Raw genomic sequence first — 22,404 nt, forward strand, 5'->3', positions numbered from 1 at the left:
CACACACACACAGTGGAACAGAACAGTGACAGCTTACATGCCTGTGGGCCCCGGGCTAGCAACAGCACTGTTTCAGCAAATCCTGTTCCTCCTCTGCTGTTTGTACAGCCCAGATGGGCTAATGAAGGCCACACTGATGTGAACAGTACGCACAAGAGCAGGCGAGGGCTTTTTTCATTTAGAATGCTCCGGTTTGGAATTCAAGGATAAAAAGCTATTTTCTTTCTGTTCCCCTTTCTCTTTATTTTACCCCGGCATTCAGCTCTCCTCGCTCGCAAAAGAAAAGTAATTTAATTCTATGTCCCTGGGAGTATGCACACACTCACACACACTCTAGGATACAATTAATTTCTCCCAACAAGATTTTTCCTTGGCTCTATTACTGACCTTATGACCTCAGGGTAAACATGCAATTAAATAACAGCAGCACACAGCCTGTTCTGCTTTCTCCTCTCCTTCTCCCTCAGTCATTATCACAAACATTATCACAACACAGAGGCTTAGCTCTCTTAATTGCTTTCACCTACATATGGGAAAGACTGCTAAGGACTAGTGGTTAATACTCACAACCAACCAAACAGGGTTTTCTCACCTTTTTATAGCAAGGAGGCATTTTTCGGAACCCATCTTTTCTAATGGTGCTTATTTTGATGCTGCACTCTTAGTTTTCACACACTTACATGCACTAGTTTTCCCCTTACATAGGCTACACTACAGCTGAACCCCGGTCTCTTCCTGCCCCGACAGCATTGGGTTGTTTTTCTCTGCAATTATCCCTATGATCCATTTCATAACACTTCCTCCTGAATGTTTAACCAATGCAGATTGCCCTGACGTGGGGAGATATTGACTAATGCAATTATAGCTGGCTGGTGTAATTTTCTAAATGGCCCTCTCACACTTTTTTAGATGGGTGAGTTGTTCTGCCTGTCTTTCTAACGCCCCTGAGAAATGGAGGAAAGATATAGGCTTGTGTCGCGTCAAATTATGGGAGCAATTTGACATGACATGTCATGGCGTCTCTAAATGCCTTGAAGTTCTGCGTGTGACCTTGCATGCATCAGTTTTCAAGTACAGCATTGTCTCATCACTAAACTCTTATAAAAAGAGGCTCACTCAAATAGACAACTATTATAGATGTATGAGTTGTGGTGGAGACTGAAGAGTCACTTGCTGCGTCATGTCATGGGTCTCTAACGCATGTCGATGTTGTTGAACGTGATGTTATGAAAATGCTTTTAGAACATATTAGACGTTTTTTGAGTTCCTAGCACAAGATTAGAGAGATGAAAACGACATAGGAATGGTAGAGTGCACCTGCTTTATTCATGGCTTTTTGATCTAGATCCTGATCAAGAAGTGAATAAACTAAAAGCTAAAACTACCAATTTGAGAGGGGAAAAATAAAATGCTAACAATCATTATTAACAAGCTGTATAGTCCGGTCAAACATCCACTTGCATACGTTTTCCAGCTCATTCAGCTGTAGGCTATAATCACAGTGATTTTCACATTGTCCAGGGCATCAGATCTAAATGCATAATGTCCACATTGATAAATCAGGTAGCTAGCATCGAATAAGCTTGTATAGTCCAGTCAAAAACCCACTTCCACATTTTGTGTTCATTCATCGAGCAAAGTTTAGCTGTGTTAAACATTACAGTAGTTTTGAAATGGGCATCGGATAGTACTGTCTTAGCCAGTAAGCTAGCTAACAGGAAACAAGGTTAGTACGCTAGCTAACGGCATTGTAATTCCCACAATAAAGTCACTTTTGCAGGCTGATTGTGTACACTGTGCATAAAATGGTATTCAATATGGTTTGCAATGTGTTCTGCAAGGTTAGCTATGTAGGGATGTTGAGTGTCCAGTCAATTGCAGCTAGTAAGGCTTGTAATCCAGCTGGATACAGGTGCCTGCCTGGGTCACTGCAGAGTAAAGTCCATATCATACCAATCTAACCCACCTGGGTTATACCATGTGGGCAATTTGCTACTCCAACGGATTCCTGAGGCCACGCACACACATAGGGAACAGGGGTGTGGTGAGGAGGAGCACTGATCTTATGAAGCTGCAGCATCTGATATCTCAAAGCTGTGCTAAAGAGAGCCTGACTATCAACAATGGTCTTACTGCACTTTCTGAGTGTTTGTGTTGTTGAAAGACCCTGTGTTTTTTTTCTGTCTGATATATGTATTTCAAGTTGATGTGGCCTAGTCACTGGGTAGGAGACCATTGCCCTGTCTGTCTTTCTGTCTGCCTGTCTGTCTGGTTCCAGCTCCTGCTGTAGTCTCTCTACCACTATAGAGCAGAGTGTCAGCTGGAGCATTACCATAGGCTGACCTTTGCTGCTGCGCTCCCCAGTTTTCTGACATTCAGGGGCGCTGTGGGGGAGGTGTTTGTGTGCAAAGGAAGTGTCGTCCCCCCCCCCCCAAAAAAAAATACTATTGGCCAAGCAGACTATAGATTTAAGTTGTCTGAATGGACAAGTAAAATAAATTCCCGCAAAAATCACAATGTCAAACAACTAGGCTACTCCAATCAAAATGGGTTCAAAGTGTCCTCCAGTTGCCATGTGTTGTGCGCTGTCCTACCAATCTCTGCAGAGCGCTTCGGAGTAGAATTATTGGAGGCCTGCATTTTCTTGATCAAAGTCAGCCTACTGTACACGTGGTTGATATTCATTGCTTGTTAGTGAGTTATTTGCCCAGTTATAGCTAATTGTTAGTCATGAAAATCCTGAAAAGGGCATGGTGTTATGCATTACCTGCGTGTGCCAGTGCACTTGGGCGTTATCCAGATTGCCATACCTTCATAACGACCTTGAGCCATATCGGGATATTCGGTAATACCGGCACTGAACACAAGGGGCACCCTTTTCAAACCTCACTGATCCTCTGTAATTCGAAGGTTAGCAAAATGAAAAGATGCATGTAAAATCCAATAGAGAATGCTAACTAAATGCTAATGAGCACATTGCGAACATTTTGAGTCTCTGACCTAAAGTATTTGCAGGACAGACTCTTAAAGTTATTCAAGTAACAAAAAATTATACTCAGTTTGCTGCATGCAGAAAACAAATATTAGACAGCAAGACTCTTGATCCAGAGGGGATTCTCTGCTGTTACCAAGTGACCCTAACCACTTAGCTACATTTTTTTTAACCTTTATTTAACTAAAGGTTAAGAACAAATTCTTATTTTCAATGACGGCCTAGGAACAGTGGATTAACTGCCTTGTTCAGGGGCAGAACGACAGATTTGTACCTTGTCAGTAAAACCATCCCATGGCTATATCCAAATACCCCGGTATACGTCTAAATAGATAACCAGCAAAACGACACAATATGCTTTAAATTGGCTACCTCACTAGTTAACTATTTAGCTAGTTGCATGTATTAATGCAATTGTCATTCCAATGTACTAAAAACCGTTCCACCAGCACTCGTGTATAACCGCAAATGGCTAACATGCAGTTGATACGGGTGCACAGTTGATGAAACCAATGCTGCATACTCCGGTTGTAAAACTGTCTCAAGTGCTCAGAATTGGGTGTAATTCTGACACCATTGGAATGCTGGTATTCTCCTATTCAGTACTTCTGACAACGTTCCCCCCTCTCAAAGATATTCTTAGAATAGCCTAAATGACAAGGAGCTCCACTGAAAATATTTTAGCCTTAAGAATTCCTGGTCTCCGGCAGCGTTTGGAAATGCCGATCTGCGGTCAAGAACGAGTTCATTTCAGCCTATGCTACCCTTCAGTCCCTTGACTTTTTGGCGATGATGGAGACATGGATCACCCCAGAGAACACTGCTACTCCAGCTGCTCTCTCTCAATCTGACTAAGTGTTCTCACATACAGTACCAGTCAAAAGTTTGGACACACCTACTCATTGAAGGGTTTTTCTTTATTTTCACTATTTTCTACATTGTAGAATAATATGGACGACATCAAACTAAGAAATAACGCATATTTTAGATTCTTCAAAGTAGCCACCCTTTGCCTTGATGATAGCTTTGCACAGTATTGGCATTCTTTCATTCTTTCAACCAGCTTCACATATGCTGAGCACTTGTTGGCTGCTTTTCCTTCACTCGCGGTCCAACTCATCCCAAACCATCTTAAATGGGTTGATCGTGTGATTGTGGAGGCCACGTCATCTGATGCAGCACTCCATCACTCTCCTTGGTCAATTAGACCTTACACAGCCTGGAGGTGTGTTGGGTTATTGTCGGGTTGAAAAACAAATAATAGTCTCATTAAACGCAAACCAGGTGGGATGGTTTTTCGCTGCAGAATACTGTGGTAGCCATGCTGGTTAAGTGTGCCTTGAATTCTAAACAGCACTGACAGTGTCACCAGCAAAGCACCCATCACACCACCTCCATGCTTCACGGTGGGAACCACACATGTGTAGATCATCTGTTCACCTACACTGCGTCTCACAAAGACACGGCGGTTAGAACACAAATCTCATTTTGACTCATCAGACCAAAGGACAGATTTTCACCAGTCTAATCTCCATTGCTTGTGTTTCTTGGCCTAAGCAAGTCTCTTCTTACTATTAGTGTCCTTTTAGTATTGGTTTCTTTGCAGCAATTCACTATGAAGGCCTAATTCATGCAGTCTCCTCTGAACAGTTGTCTGTTACTTGAACTCTGAAGCATTTATTTGGGCCGCAATCTGAGGTGCAGTTAACTCTAACAAACTTATCCTCTGCAGCAGAGGATCTTCCTCTGGGTCTTCCTTTCCTGATGTGGTCCTTCTCCTCATGAGAGCCAGTTTCATCATAGTGCTTGATGGTTTTTGTGACTTCACTTGAAGAAACTTTCAAAGTTCTTGAAATTTTCAGGATTGACTAACCTTCATGTCTTAAAGTAACGATGGACTGTCGTTTCTCTTTGCTTATTTGAGCTGTTCTTGCCATAATATGGACTTCTGTTTTCCACCCCTACCTTGTCAGAACAAGGTAGGCGTTGGCTCAAAAAGGTAACTGATTGGCACAAATGCATTGAGGAAAGAAATTCCACAAATTAACCTGTAACAAGGCACAACTATTAATTGAAATGCATTCCAGGTGACTACTTCATGAAGCTGGTTGAGAGAATGCCAAGAGTGTGCAAAGCTGTCATCAAGGCAAAGGGTGGCTACTTTGAAGAATCTAAAATATCATTTGTTTAATACATTTTTGGTTACTACATGATTTCATATGTATTATTTCATCGTTTTGATGACTTCACTATTATTCTACAATGTAGAAAATAGTAAAAATATAGAAAAACCCTTGATTGAGTAGTTGTGTCCAAACTTTTGACTGGTACTGTGTGGGTGTTTATATACCCCACATAGGGGTACATAGATCATTTGGACACACCTACAGATTCTTCAAAGTAGCCACCCTTTTCCTTGATGACAGCTTTGCACTCTTGGCATTCTGTCAACCAGCTTCATGAGGTAGTCACCTGGAATGCATTTCAATTAACAGGTGTGCCTTGTTAAAAGTTAATTAACAGGTGTGCCTTGTTACAGGTTAATTTGTGGAATTTCTTTCCTTCTTAATGTGTTTCAGCCAGTCAATTGTGTTGTGACAAGGTAGGGGTGGTATACAAAAGATAGCCCTATTTGGGGAAAAGACCAAGTCCGTATTTTGGCAAGAACAGCTCAAATAAGCAAAGAGAAACAACAGTCCATCATTACTTTAAGACATGAAGGTCAGTCAATCTGGAAAATTTCAAGAACTTTGAACGTTTCTTCAAGTGCAGTTGCAAAAAAATATATAGCGCTAAGGTGCAGGGTTGAGTAACCCGGTGGTAGCCGGCTAGTAACAGTGACAAAAGTTCAGGGCAGGGTACTGGGTGGAGGACGGCCAGTATTAACTATTTAACAGTCTGATGGCCTTGAAATAGAAGCTGTTCTTCAGTCTCTCGGTCCCAGCTTTGATGCCCCTGAACTTACCTCGCCTTCTGGATGATAGCGGGGTGAACAGGCCGTGGCTCAGGTGGCTGAGGTCCTTGATTTTCTTGGCCTTCCTGTGACACCTGGTCCTATAGATGTCCTGGAGGGCAGTGTGCCCCTGGTGATGCGTTGGGCTCTCCAGAGGGTGGTGTGGTCTGCCCAACAGGATTCTTTCAATGGTGCATCTGTAAAAGTTTGAGTGTCTTAAAGGCCAAGCCAAATTTCTTCAGCCTACTGAGATTGAAGAGGTGCAGTTGAGCCACCTTCACCACACTGGCTGTGTGGGTGGACCATTTCAGATTTTCAATGATGTGTACGCCAAGGAACTTGAAGCTTTTCACATTCTCCACTGCGGCCCCGTCGATGTGGAAGGGGGCGTGCTCCCTCTGCTGTCTCCTGAAGTCCACGATCCGCTTCTTCGTTTTGTTAAGTGCCTTGCTCAAAGCCACAACTGTAGCAGATATAAAATATGGGATCAGAGAACAGCAGCCTTCCATTGTCAATACCAGTGATTAACATGCATTTAATTTTGTGAAGTGGTTCCTTGCATCATACAGCAAAATGTAAAGTCATGGTTTTGGCCCATGGTGTAAGATAATTTTTTTGTGTTGCAACTTGAGTAAAAAAGTGACATGAGTAAAAAATCTGTCCTACTTGTCTTAACAAGTGGCTAAAAAAGTTAATGTCAAGCCCTGGTGTGTGTGTGTGTGTGTGTGTGTGTTGATGCATTCCTCTGGGTGTGTATGCAACAAACCAATAAATTGGGATCTTGTTTTGACTGAACCCTCCCATCCTCGTCTATCTATATTCCTCTGCAACCACATGTCTGCATTTGATGTGAGGTTGACTACCTCCACCCCAATGCCTTTTGTGTTCTTGAAAAGATTGTCATCCTTGTAGAGAAACGTTGGCACTAAGATGAAAGAATGGAAAGAGGGGGGGAAAATGGTTTACCGGCGCAAAGCGGGAAAATCTTCCTTGCAGCTGTAAGACCGGTGCTGAAATCTTCTATTCCTCAAATCCTTACAGGGAGGGAAAAACCAACCTATCAGGCCAATTAAAGTTAATGCGTGGTGACACGTTGAATCAAGGGCAGGGATTGCTGCCATATGGTTGGCCACTGGTCAGGCTGTAAATCAGGAAGCAGAGTGTGCAGGACTGAAGGAGGAGGGGAGGGGGTGTCAGGGAGGATGACGCAGCATCACCCCTTGCCACATTGAACAGAACAGCAGCAAATCCATGATCTGTCTGGTGGTGTGAAGAAAGCGCACTCCCTCTACCGCCCACTACCCCCGTCAAGCCTCCCCCAGCCCTAACCGCCCTTCCACCTCTGTCTTTCTCTCTGTGTAACTGCCAGCTTCATTAAGGCTTGTTTTGTTTCCCCTCCCAGGGAGGATTTAAATGAGCTGTCATCCTGACCTTTTTCAGCTCCTGTATTTTTTTAAAGGGAGTTCATCTCACCCTCTCTCCCCTTCTACAGGGGACAGGCACTTTTAAGCCGGCACCCTGCGGCAGACGGCCATGCCAAGGTTGTTTTGTGGGTAATTTCCTTCCTTATAACAACGCAGTGTGTGTTAGTCTGTGCTCCGGTGTTTGTTCTGATGCCACACGGCAACAAAGGAGAAGGGCACGGGGCAACACACTCTGTCGACTTAATTTGCTCCCTGACTGTTCTTCAGTACAAGCATCTGTGGTGTTTTGAATACTGTAACTAAGTGAAGCAGTCTGCAATTAAAGCTGTTCTCTCTCTGCTGCTGATGTTACCTCTGATTATGTTACTGGGTGGCAAGCTCTCACACACATACAGCCTCTCATTATTAAAGTACCTTGTTATTTATTTAATTTTAAACGGTCTCTCTACTCCATTGTTTGATATCCCCTAAATGTACTCATGTTGTGGCTGATGCCTCTTGAGGCCTTGTTGGGGACCGTAGTAGGGCTGGGCGATATGGCCAAAATAGCATATCATGGTATTTTTCAAATTTATGACGGTATTTTATGTTTTTGATGAATAAGTTCTAAATTTGCTTTGAGTAGTGTGTGACCATAGGGTGGAAACGCATATTCTAAATTATTTCAATGGGTCTTTCTTCATTCGGATTGTTTTATACTGTTCCATTCAACTTCAACCTAAAATAATTTCTTGCATTTCCATCAATTTCTGTATTTCCTGCACTCATTTGAGATAATTTCCACGCTGCCACCATATGGGCAAAAATACTAGACCTTATTTTTAACCAAATGTTGCAATTGCGATTTAGATCAAAACACTTGGGTGAACTTTTGGAATCATGGAAATAGAATGTTTATTATAATTCTATAGTTAGAATATAAATAATAGTGGGCACTTTGAATGCAGTGTTGTTTGACATAACGAATGAAAATGCCATGGACGAGTTTTGTGACAGGGTAGGAACCAAAGTGATGTTCCGTGTTTCCTAGGGGACCCTATAATCTTTGGCTACATTAAATCTTTATTCATATAACCAACATATTCATGCTTCGCCTATTCCTCTTTTGATTTAGAAGATACTGTTGCACAAACAACATGCTTATTTAAGCCTCCACCAGTACTGGTATCAGGCTGTATTAGCTAGCTCCGTTTGCTCTGACTCAGTACTTTTATTAGGTAGTAGCTGTATTAGCTAGCTCCGTTTGCTCTGACTCAGTACTTTTATTAGGTAGTTAGCTAATCGCTAGCCAGCTAACTAGCGATTAGCGGCTAACACTATTTAGCTTAACTTGCTAAGAAAATACAAACTAGCTGTTTGCAGATGTAAGAAACACAAACTAATATTGTAATTATAGAGCGCTTGTGGATTTATATTAAGATCAATGATGCATGTGCTGCATTGACCATGCAGACTGAACGAACGTGGCTCGTGGTCAAGCAACCAACAAATGCGCTCCTTGAGTGACGGTGGGACTAGGTCTGTGTGGAAAGAGGCATGGAGATAGAGCGGAGAGGGAAGACTCATAGTAAACTATAAAAATGGAGGTTACACACGGTATATCACATTTAACAACCCAAACATTCAAATAGCGTTATAGAAGGTAAAGTAAAAACCCGGGCCGTGTATAGTAAAATACGATATACCGCCCAGCCCTAGACCGTAGTATTGATTTGTTTCTTACTGCCATGTTCCTACTATTGCTCTCTGGAGTGGGTTCTTTGTGAGTGGAGTTCATATCTGTAATTAAAGGAGAAGTTTGCTTTTTTTACAACCAGATCAACAACAAAAAAATATATATATATCCAAATGAATGTTGTAGAAGGGTGCTGACGCTTTTTTTGCGATTTCACTTGCTTTTGAGGGGGTGGGGCGGGGTTGACTCTGTGACATAGTAATTTTAAACCTACCAAGGCCTGGGGGAAGAGTCTGCCCCACGTTTTACCTTGGCTGTTTGATGTTTTAATTTAAGTTGTTATTCACATCAAATGACACCTCTACCTGATGCTCCAGGTGTGGAACACTTTCTAATTGAAAGGTAACTGTGTCCTGCATGAACTGACCCCCCCCCCCCAGGACTGAGAGTTCGATTAGCCAGCACTCTGCTCTATACTGTTACTATAGTATCTCTATGTAGCATATGTGTCCCTGCAGTTATGTCTGAGTTCTGACCTCTCTCCTGTCCTCTCTCTTCCTCCCTCTCCCCCTCTCTCTCTGCAGTGTGAGTAGCAACGAATGTCCCATGTTGCATTAGTGTCTCTGTGAAATGCTGGCCTGCCTGCCAGGGCCAGGTGACCTCTCCCTCCAGCTTCTTTCCCACACGCAGATGAACACTGGACTTCAGAAATGTAAGGGTCTCTACTCTACTCTCCTACACACACACTCACACACACTTACAAGTCATTCATTCCCTCTCTCTCTCACACACACACGTCATTCATTTCATTTACAAGACCCAAGGTCTTTTAAAGGCAGTGCACAGGTAGCAGCGGGGTTATACCACCTCGCAATACAGATATTGGTGTACGGAAGGAGGTTAATTCGTACATTTTCGATCCAATTTTTTTTTTATAAAGTTGAGCATTGTTAGATTAGAGGAGTAATTATGGTAGTCCTAAAACTTTCTCCCTCTGAGTCAGTTGAAGCATTGATGCTCACTGCCTTCATAACATAAGCCTGCAGTATAATAGGCAAATACCCACACCAAAACTTAACAAAAGTTTCTAAACTTTATAAGGGTAATATCAGAAGTAAGTCAAACCATTGTTTATAGGGAAAATACGAGCAGGATATTATGTTGTGGCAAACACAACATTGCAGTTGTAACTTAATTTTGTGCAAGAAAATGGCTCAACAGAAAGAAACAAAACAATTGCGAACTGGTTTAAACTGTCACAAAAGTTTTGCATGGGCTATATTGCAGCAATTACAAAAGAAAGGCTCGTGCCTACCATACCTAACAAATGACAGCAATAGGCTAATATTTATTTTACAACAGTCCTACTTATAAGCTATACTGAACAAAAAAATATAAACGCAACAACTGTTGGATCCATGTTTCATGAGCTGAAATAAATGATCTCAGAAATATTCCATAAGCACAAAAAGCTTATTTCACTAAAATGCACCAATTTATTTACATCCCAGTTAGTGAGCATTTCTCCTTTGCCAAGATAATCCATCCACCTGACAGGTGTGGCATATCAAGAAGCTGATTAAATAGCATGATCATTACACAGGTTTACCTTGTGCTCGGGATAATAAAAGGCCACTGTAAAATGTGCAGTTTTGTCACACAACACAATGCCACAGATGTCTCAAGTTTTGAGGGAGCGTGCAATTAGCATGCTGACTGTAGAAATGTCCACCAGAGCTGTTGCCAGATCATTTAATATTCATTTCTCTACCATAAGCCGAGTCTGACGTCGTTTTAGAGAATTTGGCAGTACGTCCAACCACGCCAGCCCAGGACCTCCACATCCGGCTTCTTCACCTGTAGGATCGTCTGAGACCAGCCACCCAGACAGCTGATGAAGCTGTGGGTTTGCACAACCGAATCATTTCTGTACAAGATGTCAGAAACGGTCTCACCAGGATCTTGACCTGACTGCAGTTTGGCGTCGTAACCGACTTCAGTGGGCAAATGCTCCACTTCGATGGCCACTGGCATGCTGGACAAGTGTGCTCTTCACAGATGAATCCCGGTTTTAACTGTGCCGGGCAAATGGCAGATAGCATGTTTGGCATTGTGTGGGCGAGCAGGTTTGCTGATGTCAATGTTGTGAACAATTTCTGTAAGTTGTGTCCCAGTTCTTCCATGGCCTGCATACTCACCAGACATGTCACCCATTGAGCATGTTTGGGATGCTCTGGATCGACGTGTACGACAGCGTGTTCCGGTTCCTGCTAATATCCAGCAACTTCGCACAGCCATTGAAGAGGAGTGGGACAACATTTCACAAGCCACAATCAACAGCCTGATCAACTCTATGCGAAGGAGGTGTTGTGCTGCATGAGGTGAAATCCATAGACTAGCACCTACTGAATTTATTCAAATCCACAGATTTCCTTATATGAACTGTAACTCAGTAAAACCTTTTGAAATTGTTGCATGTTGTGTGTTGTTTTTATTCAGTGTAAATACGGGGACACAATTAGAGGCAGATTAAACTTAATTTAGCAAACAAATGTCTGAACAGAATGAAACAAAACACATTTTCCATATTTTAAAGAACTGGTTTAGATGAATAAACAGGCCTACAATAATAATGAATACAATAATAATAATAATAAAACAAATTATTATTAATACGGAAAAATTAAAGTTCCAAAATTTCATCCTACCTGAATAGCGTGTTGCCCTGCATTTGGCCCCGCCAATGTTCTTTTCGTCTTTGTCCACTACAATCTAAAATCTTTGTGCTCTAATATCATGGGCTAATTTTGGGGGAAACTCAAAGCACATTAGCTATATCACTAACTCTAAAGATAATACCCCCTGCTAGTGGCCATGTATTAATCTTAACAGCACGTGTAATGTAAAAAAATACATTTTGCAGTTGTAGCCTAGCACCCAATGAGGCCTATCCAATGGCCAACATTCGCACTTTCCGTATGTCAAAGCCATATCAAATATCTTGTTTGTAAAATAGTTGCTATTGAGCTCAAAATTGAGTTGAGAAATAAAAAGTATACTTACAGAAAGCTGTGAACATCTTCTTCCCATCTGTGAGCAACACACCCTTCTCGCACAGTCTCACCTATCTCAACGTGTGATACCACCTCACCCCCACCCCCTCTCTCCCAACCCCAGGTGACATATCTCTCTCACACACACGCACGCACACTTCAGTCGATAGTCCTAAATATTTTCGGTATTTGCTGTTATTGAATTCATTTGAGATTCCTATGGTTTACGATCACATGATGGTTACATTGCCCAAAATGTACAACCAAACAGGAGTAACAGGAGATGCATGTTGTTTTGAACAATGGACACCCATTCATGTTTTCTCCTGTCTTTTTGGTCCCTCAGAACTGGTGCCAAGTCCTGTAGAAATCTTCTCAAATCTCCTATCCAAGCTCTCCGACTGTACGATGTTGGCCATCTTATGCCACGTTTTTGCAGTCCAGACATAATGTTCACGTTGTGTGCAAAATCTTAGGCCGTAAACGATTGTGGAATGTCTTGGCACGCTCATTGTGACAGGGTCGAGGTCTGTTGATTTTTATGTAGCACTACGTGCGGCCGTAGGCTCCGACAAAGTTCTGGCAAAAACATGGAGCCTTAATCGTGCAGTGTGGCTGGTGTTACGAGCCGATCCTGGTGACTGACCAATAGGAACTTGACCTACACTGAGTATGCGCACAACAATACGATTTTGAATAGTCCGATTTAATATAATAGTATGATTTAAACGTTTACATGCTTTGCAAGACGAATGATTTCCCTAATAATCTTGTTTACATAACATATCTGAAATCAGGCCACCTGATGGGATTTTGATAAATGGACAATCGCCAATCAAAATAAACGTTTTACCATAGCGACCATGTTATTTTTGGGAAGCCTATTTAAATCTGAGTTCGGACATATAAAGTTTGTATATGAAAACTATTTGTAAGATGCATACTGGCTGGTGCTGGTACATGCGCAGATCTAATACACCGCTGCAGTTGACGTAGCCTACGTCGGCTTACATAGCCTCGCAAGCCAATCGCACAATGTTTCTACAGAACAAGCAAGTCATACAATCTGTCTAGGTTGATATCAAAAAATTGTATTTGGTAACATCGCACAGTGTGACATCTAATTATCTTAAAAGACTGAATCCAACGATCAGTGTGGGAAAGCTTTTAGATTACGTTCTCTGTGCATTATTGATCAGACCCAACCCAGGGCATACCCCAACAGACCAGCTTGATTTAGATCTCCCCCCTTTTCCCCCTCTCCCTGAGGCACAGAGATCTCTATCTCCCTCTAGATAGTTCCTGTAGCAGTTTTGTGTGTTATAAAACACTGTCTCTCTCCATCTATGGCTCATCAAGACTGTAATTTCAGAATCACTGTAATCCGCCTACCCCCAGGAGCACAGTGCCAAGTGAGGGGGAGTCTCACTAAGTGCCAACGTCCGCCATGTTGTTCTGTTCCTCCTCCTCTCCTCTGGCAGGCATGTGACAGAGTACAGTGGAACAAGTTTGGTTTTAAAAAGGTCCACTCTGTAATAATGTCTGTCGCTTGCTGCGCTGCTGTGTTCTGTAATTTACATCAAAGCAGTAGGGGCTGAAAGTAAAAGTTTGATTTGGTTTATCAATGAACGAGTACCTTTTTTCCCATTCCTATCGATAAAATAATTGTAATAAGTCATACAAGTTTTACTGTGCGTGAAGTTTCAAATGCATTTGTCATTTCTAAATGTGTAACGTGATAGGCATTTGACCATTACTATTTTTTAACACACAAAAACACATTTGATTAATACAATATTTAATCAGTTGTCTTCCGCAAATGAAGTTTATGTTGACTCAATCTTTGTGAGAGGGAGGAAATCTGACTTCATTAGTCTTCAACTCGCAGCTCAGACATTTAATTCCGGTTAAATGTAATAAGCCCTGAGTTAGCCTGCCCGGAGCAGGTTATATCTGAAGGACTCGTTGCCATAGAAATTTAGCTGGCTGAAAGGTGAGCCACTTCTGTGGTACTGTTTGAACTCCGAGTTGACCAAAGTTACCTCGCTAACTCCTCTAACTACATTCGTAGTATAGGGCTCAGGGCAGAAGCTTTATTTATCATTGGGGAGAGAGACTGAAGAGCAATGTTAAATAGATGAGAACACACACACACACACGATACCTGTGAAATGTTGAGGACTATCAGAGGAGAGGAGTGGGTCAAGTACACAGTAACAGCTTGTTCTCAAACTGAGTCTGATGCTGTTGGGAGAGCGATTGTTAACCTCAGCAGCTTGGAAAGTGGAAATGGCCCCCCGATTCCTCCACAGCACAGAGAAGGAAGCTTGTAGAGAGAACTACAACAAATGGAGCAGGCAGAACAATTTTACTCTGTACAGCAGCTACTTTACCGAAGGGGCTACATGAGAGATACGGAGATCTGAAGTAGATCACAACTACATTCCCTATGTCCACATAATTTAAACAGTAAGAGATTCGTTAAGTCACTCTTGTCTTGAGAGAGAAATGACTGAGCCAGCCAGCCTTTGGCCCCCCTACTGTTTAAATATTGTTTGGTAAAAACAGTTGTCTGTGTTACTGACTGTGAAATACTTTTTCTATGTGTTCCTCCATTGGGCACTCCCTCCAGGATTTCGTTAGGATTGTTTTGTGATTTTTGCGGGCAAAAATGATTGATTTTGGAATCCATGCTACAGGACTATTTTGATCACGGACTGGGCCCCTCTGGCAATAACATTGACGAATACACTGACTGTCTCTGGGTTCATCAGGAAGTGCATTATCGGATGTTATTCCTACTGTGACGATTAGAACGTACCCAAACCAGAAACCGTGGATAGATGGCAGAATTCACGCCAAACTTTAAGCGTGAACCACCGCATTTAACCACAGTAAAGTAACTCCAAACAGTCTCAATTCAACGGCTCACTCGCCGTTGCACTGCACACCGCCCTATCCCACCTGGCAAGAGGAATACCTATCTGAAATGCTGTTTATCGATTACAGCTCAAATTTTAACACCATAGTGCGCTCCATTCTCGTCACTAAGCTCGGGCCTTGGGTCTGAAATGCTCCCTGTGCAACTAGATCCTAGATTTCCTGACGGGCCGACCCCAGGTGGTGAGGGTAGGCAACAACACTTCCACCACACTGATCTTCAACACTGGAGCCTCCAGGGGTGTGCTCAGCCCCCTCCTGTACTCCCTGTTCACCCATTACTGCGTGGCCACGCCCAACTCCAACTCAATCATCAAGTTTGCTGACGACACGACAGTGGTTGGCCTGATTACTAACAGCAACGAGACTAGAGGGAGGTGCCCGGAAAAGAACCTCTCCCTCAACATCAACAAAAAGAAGCAGCTTATCGTGTACAACAGGAGACAGAAGCGAGAGCACGCCCCATCCTCATCGATGGGGCCCATCATATTGCCATCCTTTGTTTCCTGTGCGTTAAAAAAGAGAGCGGATTAATTAGCCCCTTAGCATTGTGACACCACCGTGCCAGTCTTCACAGCTCAGCTCTCTGCCTAGTGCCACACTGCCTAGCCCACTCACTGCATGCTGCCTGTGAGGCTGAGGAGAGGTAGATGGAGAGAGACTTACAGCTAGAGTGGAAAGACTGAAACCTATTCACATCCACATTAGGAGATGAGTCTGTGATGGAACCCGGTAGCATTGCTTGACATTTTAGACATTTCGTCCCCAGTAAACACAGAACTAGCCACCCTCCAAAACTCTAGTTTTGTTTTTTTACCCACGTATTTAATAGAAGGATGTTGTACTAGATATAGTAATTTAATACAATAACTAAATATAAGAATGTATGGTTTGGATGTTAAAAGATGAGGGTTCACTTTGGTTCAGACAGTGTTTTCAAAAGGCATCACTGTGGGACTGCCTGTGTCTCACTATCTGTCGGTGTATCCAAAATGGCACCATGGGCCCTGGTCAAAAGTAGTTTACTATGTAGGGAATAGGGTGTCATTTGGGACACGACTGCATGTGTATGTATGTAGGTCAGGCTAGCTGGCTGGGGCAGGGAGGGTGACCGGGTTTGAGGCCTAGGGCTCAGCCCGGGGAGGGGAGGCTTGGTGAGGTTGCATACAGAACCTCTCCCAGATCACAATGGCTGGAGGCAGGCCCCTCTCTCTCATATTACATTATAACTGACTTTTACAGTTGGGGAAAGAAAATGAGTCTCACCGAGTGACAGAAACACGCCATCACCTTAGCACATGCTGAACACACACACGACACACTCACGGGCGCCTGAATGCACATGTCAAACACACTCCTTATCGGTCTTACACTCCCCCAAACACAAAAACATACACACACTCAAACTACAGCATCTTCAGACACGCTGGGGCATTGTTAAATATAGCCAGTGAGGTGCTTAGTAGCTGTAACAAATGTCTCAGAGGGCTGAGGGCTCAGTGGTGTTCCAGAGATCAGAGAAACGCTGTGTGATTACTGTCTGCTGTCATGGATGTGCTCCGCTCTTTCTCTACCTCTCTTGCACTTTCTCTCTCTCTGCCTCTTGCGCTCCCTCATTCCCTCCCTACCCCCCTCCCTCCCTCCCCATTTGAGACAGAGGAGAACTATCCCCCTGGCAGACACAGGGCACCAACACTGCCTCCTCTCCCTTTCTGCCTCACTCCTCTTTGTTGTCCCCCACAATGAAATCGGGGAGGGAACTGTGGATCTGTCTCTGTCCGTCCATTCGTTCATACGTTAGTCACATGCAAGATCTCGGACAACTCTGGCCCGATTTTTTTCTAAACTTGGGTGAATGATGTGTCTTACCATCGAGATCCGGAATTTATAAAATTACACTGATTTGGCCCAAGGCAGGAGCTATTGTAATTCACTGAAATATGTTAGTCACGTGCGATATCTCAATTGGCCCAAGGGGGGGCGCTGCATCATTCGTGGGGGACGACATGTTTACTGTTGCCTTGTTTAGTCTGGGAATCAGTAGCAGGCAAAGTAAGTCCTTTCTTCCTTGTCACTCTCTGATTCACATCTCACACACACTTATTGTTAGATACAACTCATAATGACCCGAAGCTACTGACCTCAATGTTACTCACTGACTGTAAACCTCAACTACGGCACTTCAGAATAGGAATAGAGATTGGAATGTGTTGCATGCTTCGGGGAATCCAGTCAAGATCAAACTCTCTGTATGCGTCCAAAATGTCACATTATTCCCTATATACTGCACTACTTTTAACCAAAAGTAGTGCACTATAAAGAGAATAGGGTACCATTTGGGGTTCAGCTTCTATAGTGTCCCTGTGAGATATGTTGAGAGCACTGTGCTGTTTTTGATATTAGGGGAAGTGCTGAGATTTGGAATGTGAGAATGTTGTTGAAGTCAGTCCGGTTCCGTTCTTCTCAGAAGAGAACCTTAGAACCTCCGGTCAGATTACCACACTTCTGCTCTTCTGACAAGAAACCTGACATTTAGCTTTTTACCTGCGTTAACACGTTTCTCTCTCTCTCCCCCCTTTGTCCTTCCCCCCCGTGCGCTCTCCCTCTCTCCACCCACTTCTCTATCTTTCTGTCTCTGTCACCCCAGGGGACACTACACAGAGGATGAGATCCGCTCAGTATCCAACCCCTGCGGAATTGGATGCTTATGCTAAGAAGATTGCCAACAACCCCCTGACCATCAAGATCTTCCCCAACAGCGTCAAGGTCCCCCAGAGGAACCACGTGCGCCGCACAGTCAACGGGCTGGATACTTCAGGCCAGCGCTACAGCCCCTACCCCCCCTCTCAGGCCAACGCCAAGGCCGGCCTCCTTGCCATCGTCAAGGTGCCTGTCGTCAAGGGCATCCTCAAAGACTTTGACGGCAGCCGGGTGCGCCTGCACCCCTCTGGGGTCATCATGAACCCCCCTGGCCCTGGGGGGCCCTTTACAGCAGCTGCCTCGGCCAGCACTTTAAACCTCCACCATCCCCCTTCCCAAGGCCAGGGTGGGTCCCAGTCTCAGCAGAGCCTGAACCCTCAACTTGGGAGCCAGACTCACCCACAGACTCTACAACAGACTCACCCCCAGCAGCAGCAGGGCCTCAGACACCCACCCTGCATGCCACAACAGCAGCAACCGCAACAGGGTCTGCCCAGGCCCCAGACACTGTCCCACTCCCAAGCACTGGGCCATCCCCAGCCTCCTTCTGGTCTCACCCTCTTGCTCCAACAGCAGCAGCAACAGCACCTTCAGCAGCAGGGGCAGCCACCTCCTGGACTGCAGGGTGGCCCTGGCCGGAAGCTGCCCGATGCCGACGCACCGCCTAACGTTACAGTCTCTACCTCAACCATTCCGCTCACCATGGCTGCTGGCCTGAACCAGAGCCACCAGCCAGACCTGAGCAGCATCGTGCACCAGATAAACCAGTTCTGCCAAGCCCGGGCCCAGGGGGCTGGAGCCACCTCCATGTGTGAGGGCCAGATTGCCAACCCCAGCCCCATCAGCCGCAACCTCTTCAACAACGCCTGCTCCAGGGTGTCCATGCACAGCAACCCGCACGCCAACGCCTGCACCCCCGGCCTGCCCCCACACCCCAACTGCATCATGTGTCCCGCAGACAAGGCTGCTGCCCCCGCTAACCCCCAAAACAACATGGCTGCCATGAACAGGATGCCTGTTTACCACAATGATCTCAAACAGCAGCAGCACCAACATAATTTACAACAGCAGCACCAACAGCATTTACAACAGCAACACCAACGGCATTTACAGCAGCAGCATCAACAACAACAACAACAACATAATCACCAACAGCAGCAGCAGATGCGCTGGAACCAACACCAGTTGGCTTATCTACAGCACATGCAGCAGGACGGTGGGGGCCACCCCTGCAAGCACCCTTCCCGCATGGGCTACCCCCCGGAGCTGTGTGTGGGCCATTCATACAGCCTGAAGCCTCCTATAGAGAAGCCCACCCCCTCTCCTCCCATCAACAACAACGCAATGCCTGGGGGTCCATTGGCCCACTACACCAATGGTGGCCACTACTTCCAGCCACACGCTGTGTGGAACAGCAGCATCCTGCCCACGCCCAACAGTGACAGCTCCGGGTCTCAGGACCTGGCCATGCCGTTCCATGGGGGGGCCTCAGGGGGCACCACCACGCTAGACTGCGGCGGGCCCCCTGGGGGAGGCCATTACAGGCTCGGGGGTGGCGGCTCCACCTCCTCTTCCTCCTCCTCCAGCCAGACTAGTCTGATGAAAACAGCAGATTACTTGGGCGGGGACTTTCAGACGCCCTGCTTCCGAGATCAGAATCTGGGGCTGATGGGCAAGATGCACAGGCCACCAATGAACAGGGTGGGGCCCGAGGTTGGCCCAGGGGACGGCAGAACCGCTCACATCCAGCACCCAGGGTACAGATAAGATAAGCTATTGCCGGCATTGTCTACACAGCAGTTATCAAAAACAAGAACCTTCTTCTTTTAGTCTTAAGAAAGGAAAAACATGAAATACAATTAAATTAAGTAAAAATGAACACTGACATTAAAAAAAGGACAAATATATTTAATAAAGAGCAGTGTTTTCTTTTTTTGTAGTCAATCTTGCAAGTGATCAATTGATTTTGTAAATGAGTGCTTTCAGTTGGCACCCTCTAGGGAACGTTTCCTATGTATGTGATTGTCGTCATTCCCTACCTTTTTTCCCATCCTACCTGTCTATCAGTGTGCCTGGATTTAAGGAATATGGAGTTATTTTTACTTCGGATCTGTCCTGAGAGTTTTTTTCTTTTAAGCATAAAAGATGTCTCCTGCAGACGCTGGATGAAAACGCACTGATCGTTGACGGAGGAAAGAAAATACATTCTCATAAGGATCTTGATGTTTTTACAGGGTCGAGTGGGGATTTCTCCACTCCGACTAGTTTTATTGGCTAGTGGCTAATTTTCCCTTATTACGTTTACATGTGAATCTCGTCGTGACATCGAAATTAAAAGCATATATATATTTTCCTCTTGAAATCACCACAGAGACGAGATAATTAGTGAATGGTTCAGTGTGGAACCGTCAGTCACTGGACACTACAAAGTACAGACGGAGACACTTGCCATATGCACATGTACAAAGAGGCTTTTTTTTTATGTATTTATTTATTTGTGTAATAGGACTGTTTTATGAATCAGGTCACCCACTGTTCAAGGTTGATTCCTGTCTTATCATCGAAGTATCTAATCAGGTTGATGTTTGTACAGAGTATAGATATATACTGTATTGACATCTAGATCCTGCAGGGAGCAATTTAATGTGGGGACTGACTGGGGGAGCCAACCAACCGATGCTCTCTTGCTCAAAATGCTGCAATGAATTCAGGTGTCTATTACAAACCATTTTGTCACCATTGCCAATTGCGGTTGGCAACATGATTGTGGAATAACATCTTTTTATTTAAATGGAGTGAAAAAATAAATTATAATCTGTTCATTCTGTCTGAATCCTGAAATGGCCAAAGTCACATAATTGACAAGGAAAAACAGCTTTTAAAATATGTGCCATTTTATGTTGGTTACATTTTTTTCCTATAATTTTGGTAAACCCGAAAACTATTACTTGAATTGTTGAGATGCAAAGTTCTGTTTGGCAGTTGTTTAGTGAAGGGAGGGCGCTAGTTAGCAGGACTAAACCTTACTACTGGAGTGGAAGAAATATAATTGTTACTAATATTATATTAGAAACTAACGATGAACCAAATCAGAGTTTTGATCCTGAGTTTTTTTAAATGTTTTATTTATCGTTAAGTTAGGTGTAGTTGCTACTGATTCTGATATGAAGTGTGCTTGAAGAGACCAAATTGATCACTTGCAAGATCACTTGGAGGTAAACAAAAATGACTTAAGTTAAACAGCAAATGCATTGTTTATTTTATTGTACACTGGCTTACCTACTATACTACTCTAACTTTAAAGTGTAGTGTGTGTGTGTGTGAGAATGATGCCTGCTGACGTGGGTTGAGTATAAACGTATGTTGTGTATGTGCTCGTGTGTGTCTGTATGTGAGAGTGGGTTGACACTGACATACACATTCTGTTCACCTCCCTCCCAAAAAGCCCTTAAAAAGCCTTAAGTATTTGGTCCTTGGACTTTCCTTTGAAAACAAGCATGGTTATAATGAAAATCAAAAATGATGATTGAAGGAAGACTGCAAGGATACATACAGAGGAACAGCAATTTCTGTTAAACATTTTTTTAATGAAGTTTTTGTTGAATAGAAAAAGCAATTCCTTAAATTCTTTTTTTTAATGAAAAGAAGAAATGGAGTAATATTTTGTAATTATATTTTAAAGCTATGTGTAGTTACTGGGTTGTAACAAAAAAAATCAAAGTTTCAAAGCTTCAGTTGTGACTATTTATAATACTTGATTTTCTTGTTATTTAAATCTTATTTTTCGTCTTTGTTCCCTTTACTATTGCTGTGAAATGGAAGAAGGCCCAATAAGCCTTTCTTTTACGTGTCACTCTGGCTGTACGACAGAAGACGCAAAAGCGTGAGAGTTGTGCTACTCTTTTTGTAATATTGTAATAATTAAATAAAGGTCTAATTTATGCTTTGAAATTAGTGTTCTATGGATGTCATGTTATTTTGATGCCCAAATGCCTGTTCTCCTATTTGATGAGCCGTACAGAACTTACAAATATGAGTAGGCCTATTTGTATGTATACGTTTACTACCCTTCATTCAATGAGAACAGATGGAACAAATTGGAATATTTTTAACCTTGTTTGTGTCCAGACCATATACCTGTCTGCTCACTGCCTAGTAGATCTGCATGGGTTACCCCCCCCCCCCCCCCCCCATTGAGGTTTATAGTGTTACCCCCTGATTGCTTGAATGATTTCCTTAGATAAGACTGTATTCCATGTTTTTTCCATTTTAGTCCCTCAAATTTCATTTCAATAGTAGGTTACTGTGTGAAATAAAGATTTACCTGCATCATCATCACATAGTCATTGATTTTTAGATCGCACCTTGCCTCTATATCGATCAGGTACAGAAACCTCAGAACAGTTGCTGCATTTGGACCCAGTTAGGAAGTCAACAATCGATGAATGATTTTAGGCTAGCTATGCATACACTATATATACAGAAGTATGTGGACACCCCTTCAAATTAGTGGATTTGGCTATTTCAGCCACATCCATTGCTGACGGGTGTATAAAATTGAGCACACAGCCATGCAATCTCCATAGACAAACATTGGCAGTAGAATGGCCTTACTGAAGAGCTCAGTGACTTTCAACATGGCACTGTCATAGGATGCCACCTTTCCA

At 43.6% G+C, this 22,404-nt stretch overlaps 1 protein-coding gene across 9 annotated transcripts in view; it reads left to right on the top strand.

Moving 5' to 3' along the window:
* LOC106567988 (protein FAM222B-like) overlaps window positions 1–22,072 on the top strand; it is an 83,314-nt gene extending 61,242 nt beyond the window's left edge. For all 9 annotated transcript variants that reach the window (XM_014137944.2, XM_014137947.2, XM_014137941.2 and 6 more), the window contains 2 exons: window positions 9,629–9,756; window positions 17,685–22,072. In XM_014137944.2, the coding sequence (XP_013993419.1) occupies window positions 9,675–9,756; window positions 17,685–19,504 (1,902 nt within the window). In that variant the 5' untranslated portion in view covers window positions 9,629–9,674 and the 3' untranslated portion in view covers window positions 19,505–22,072. The remainder of the gene's footprint in view (window positions 1–9,628; window positions 9,757–17,684) is intronic.
* Window positions 22,073–22,404: the final 332 nt, after the last annotated feature.

The sequence above is a fragment of the Salmo salar genome, chromosome ssa13 (assembly GCF_905237065.1).
Source record: "Salmo salar chromosome ssa13, Ssal_v3.1, whole genome shotgun sequence".
Classification (NCBI taxonomy): domain Eukaryota; kingdom Metazoa; phylum Chordata; class Actinopteri; order Salmoniformes; family Salmonidae; genus Salmo; species Salmo salar.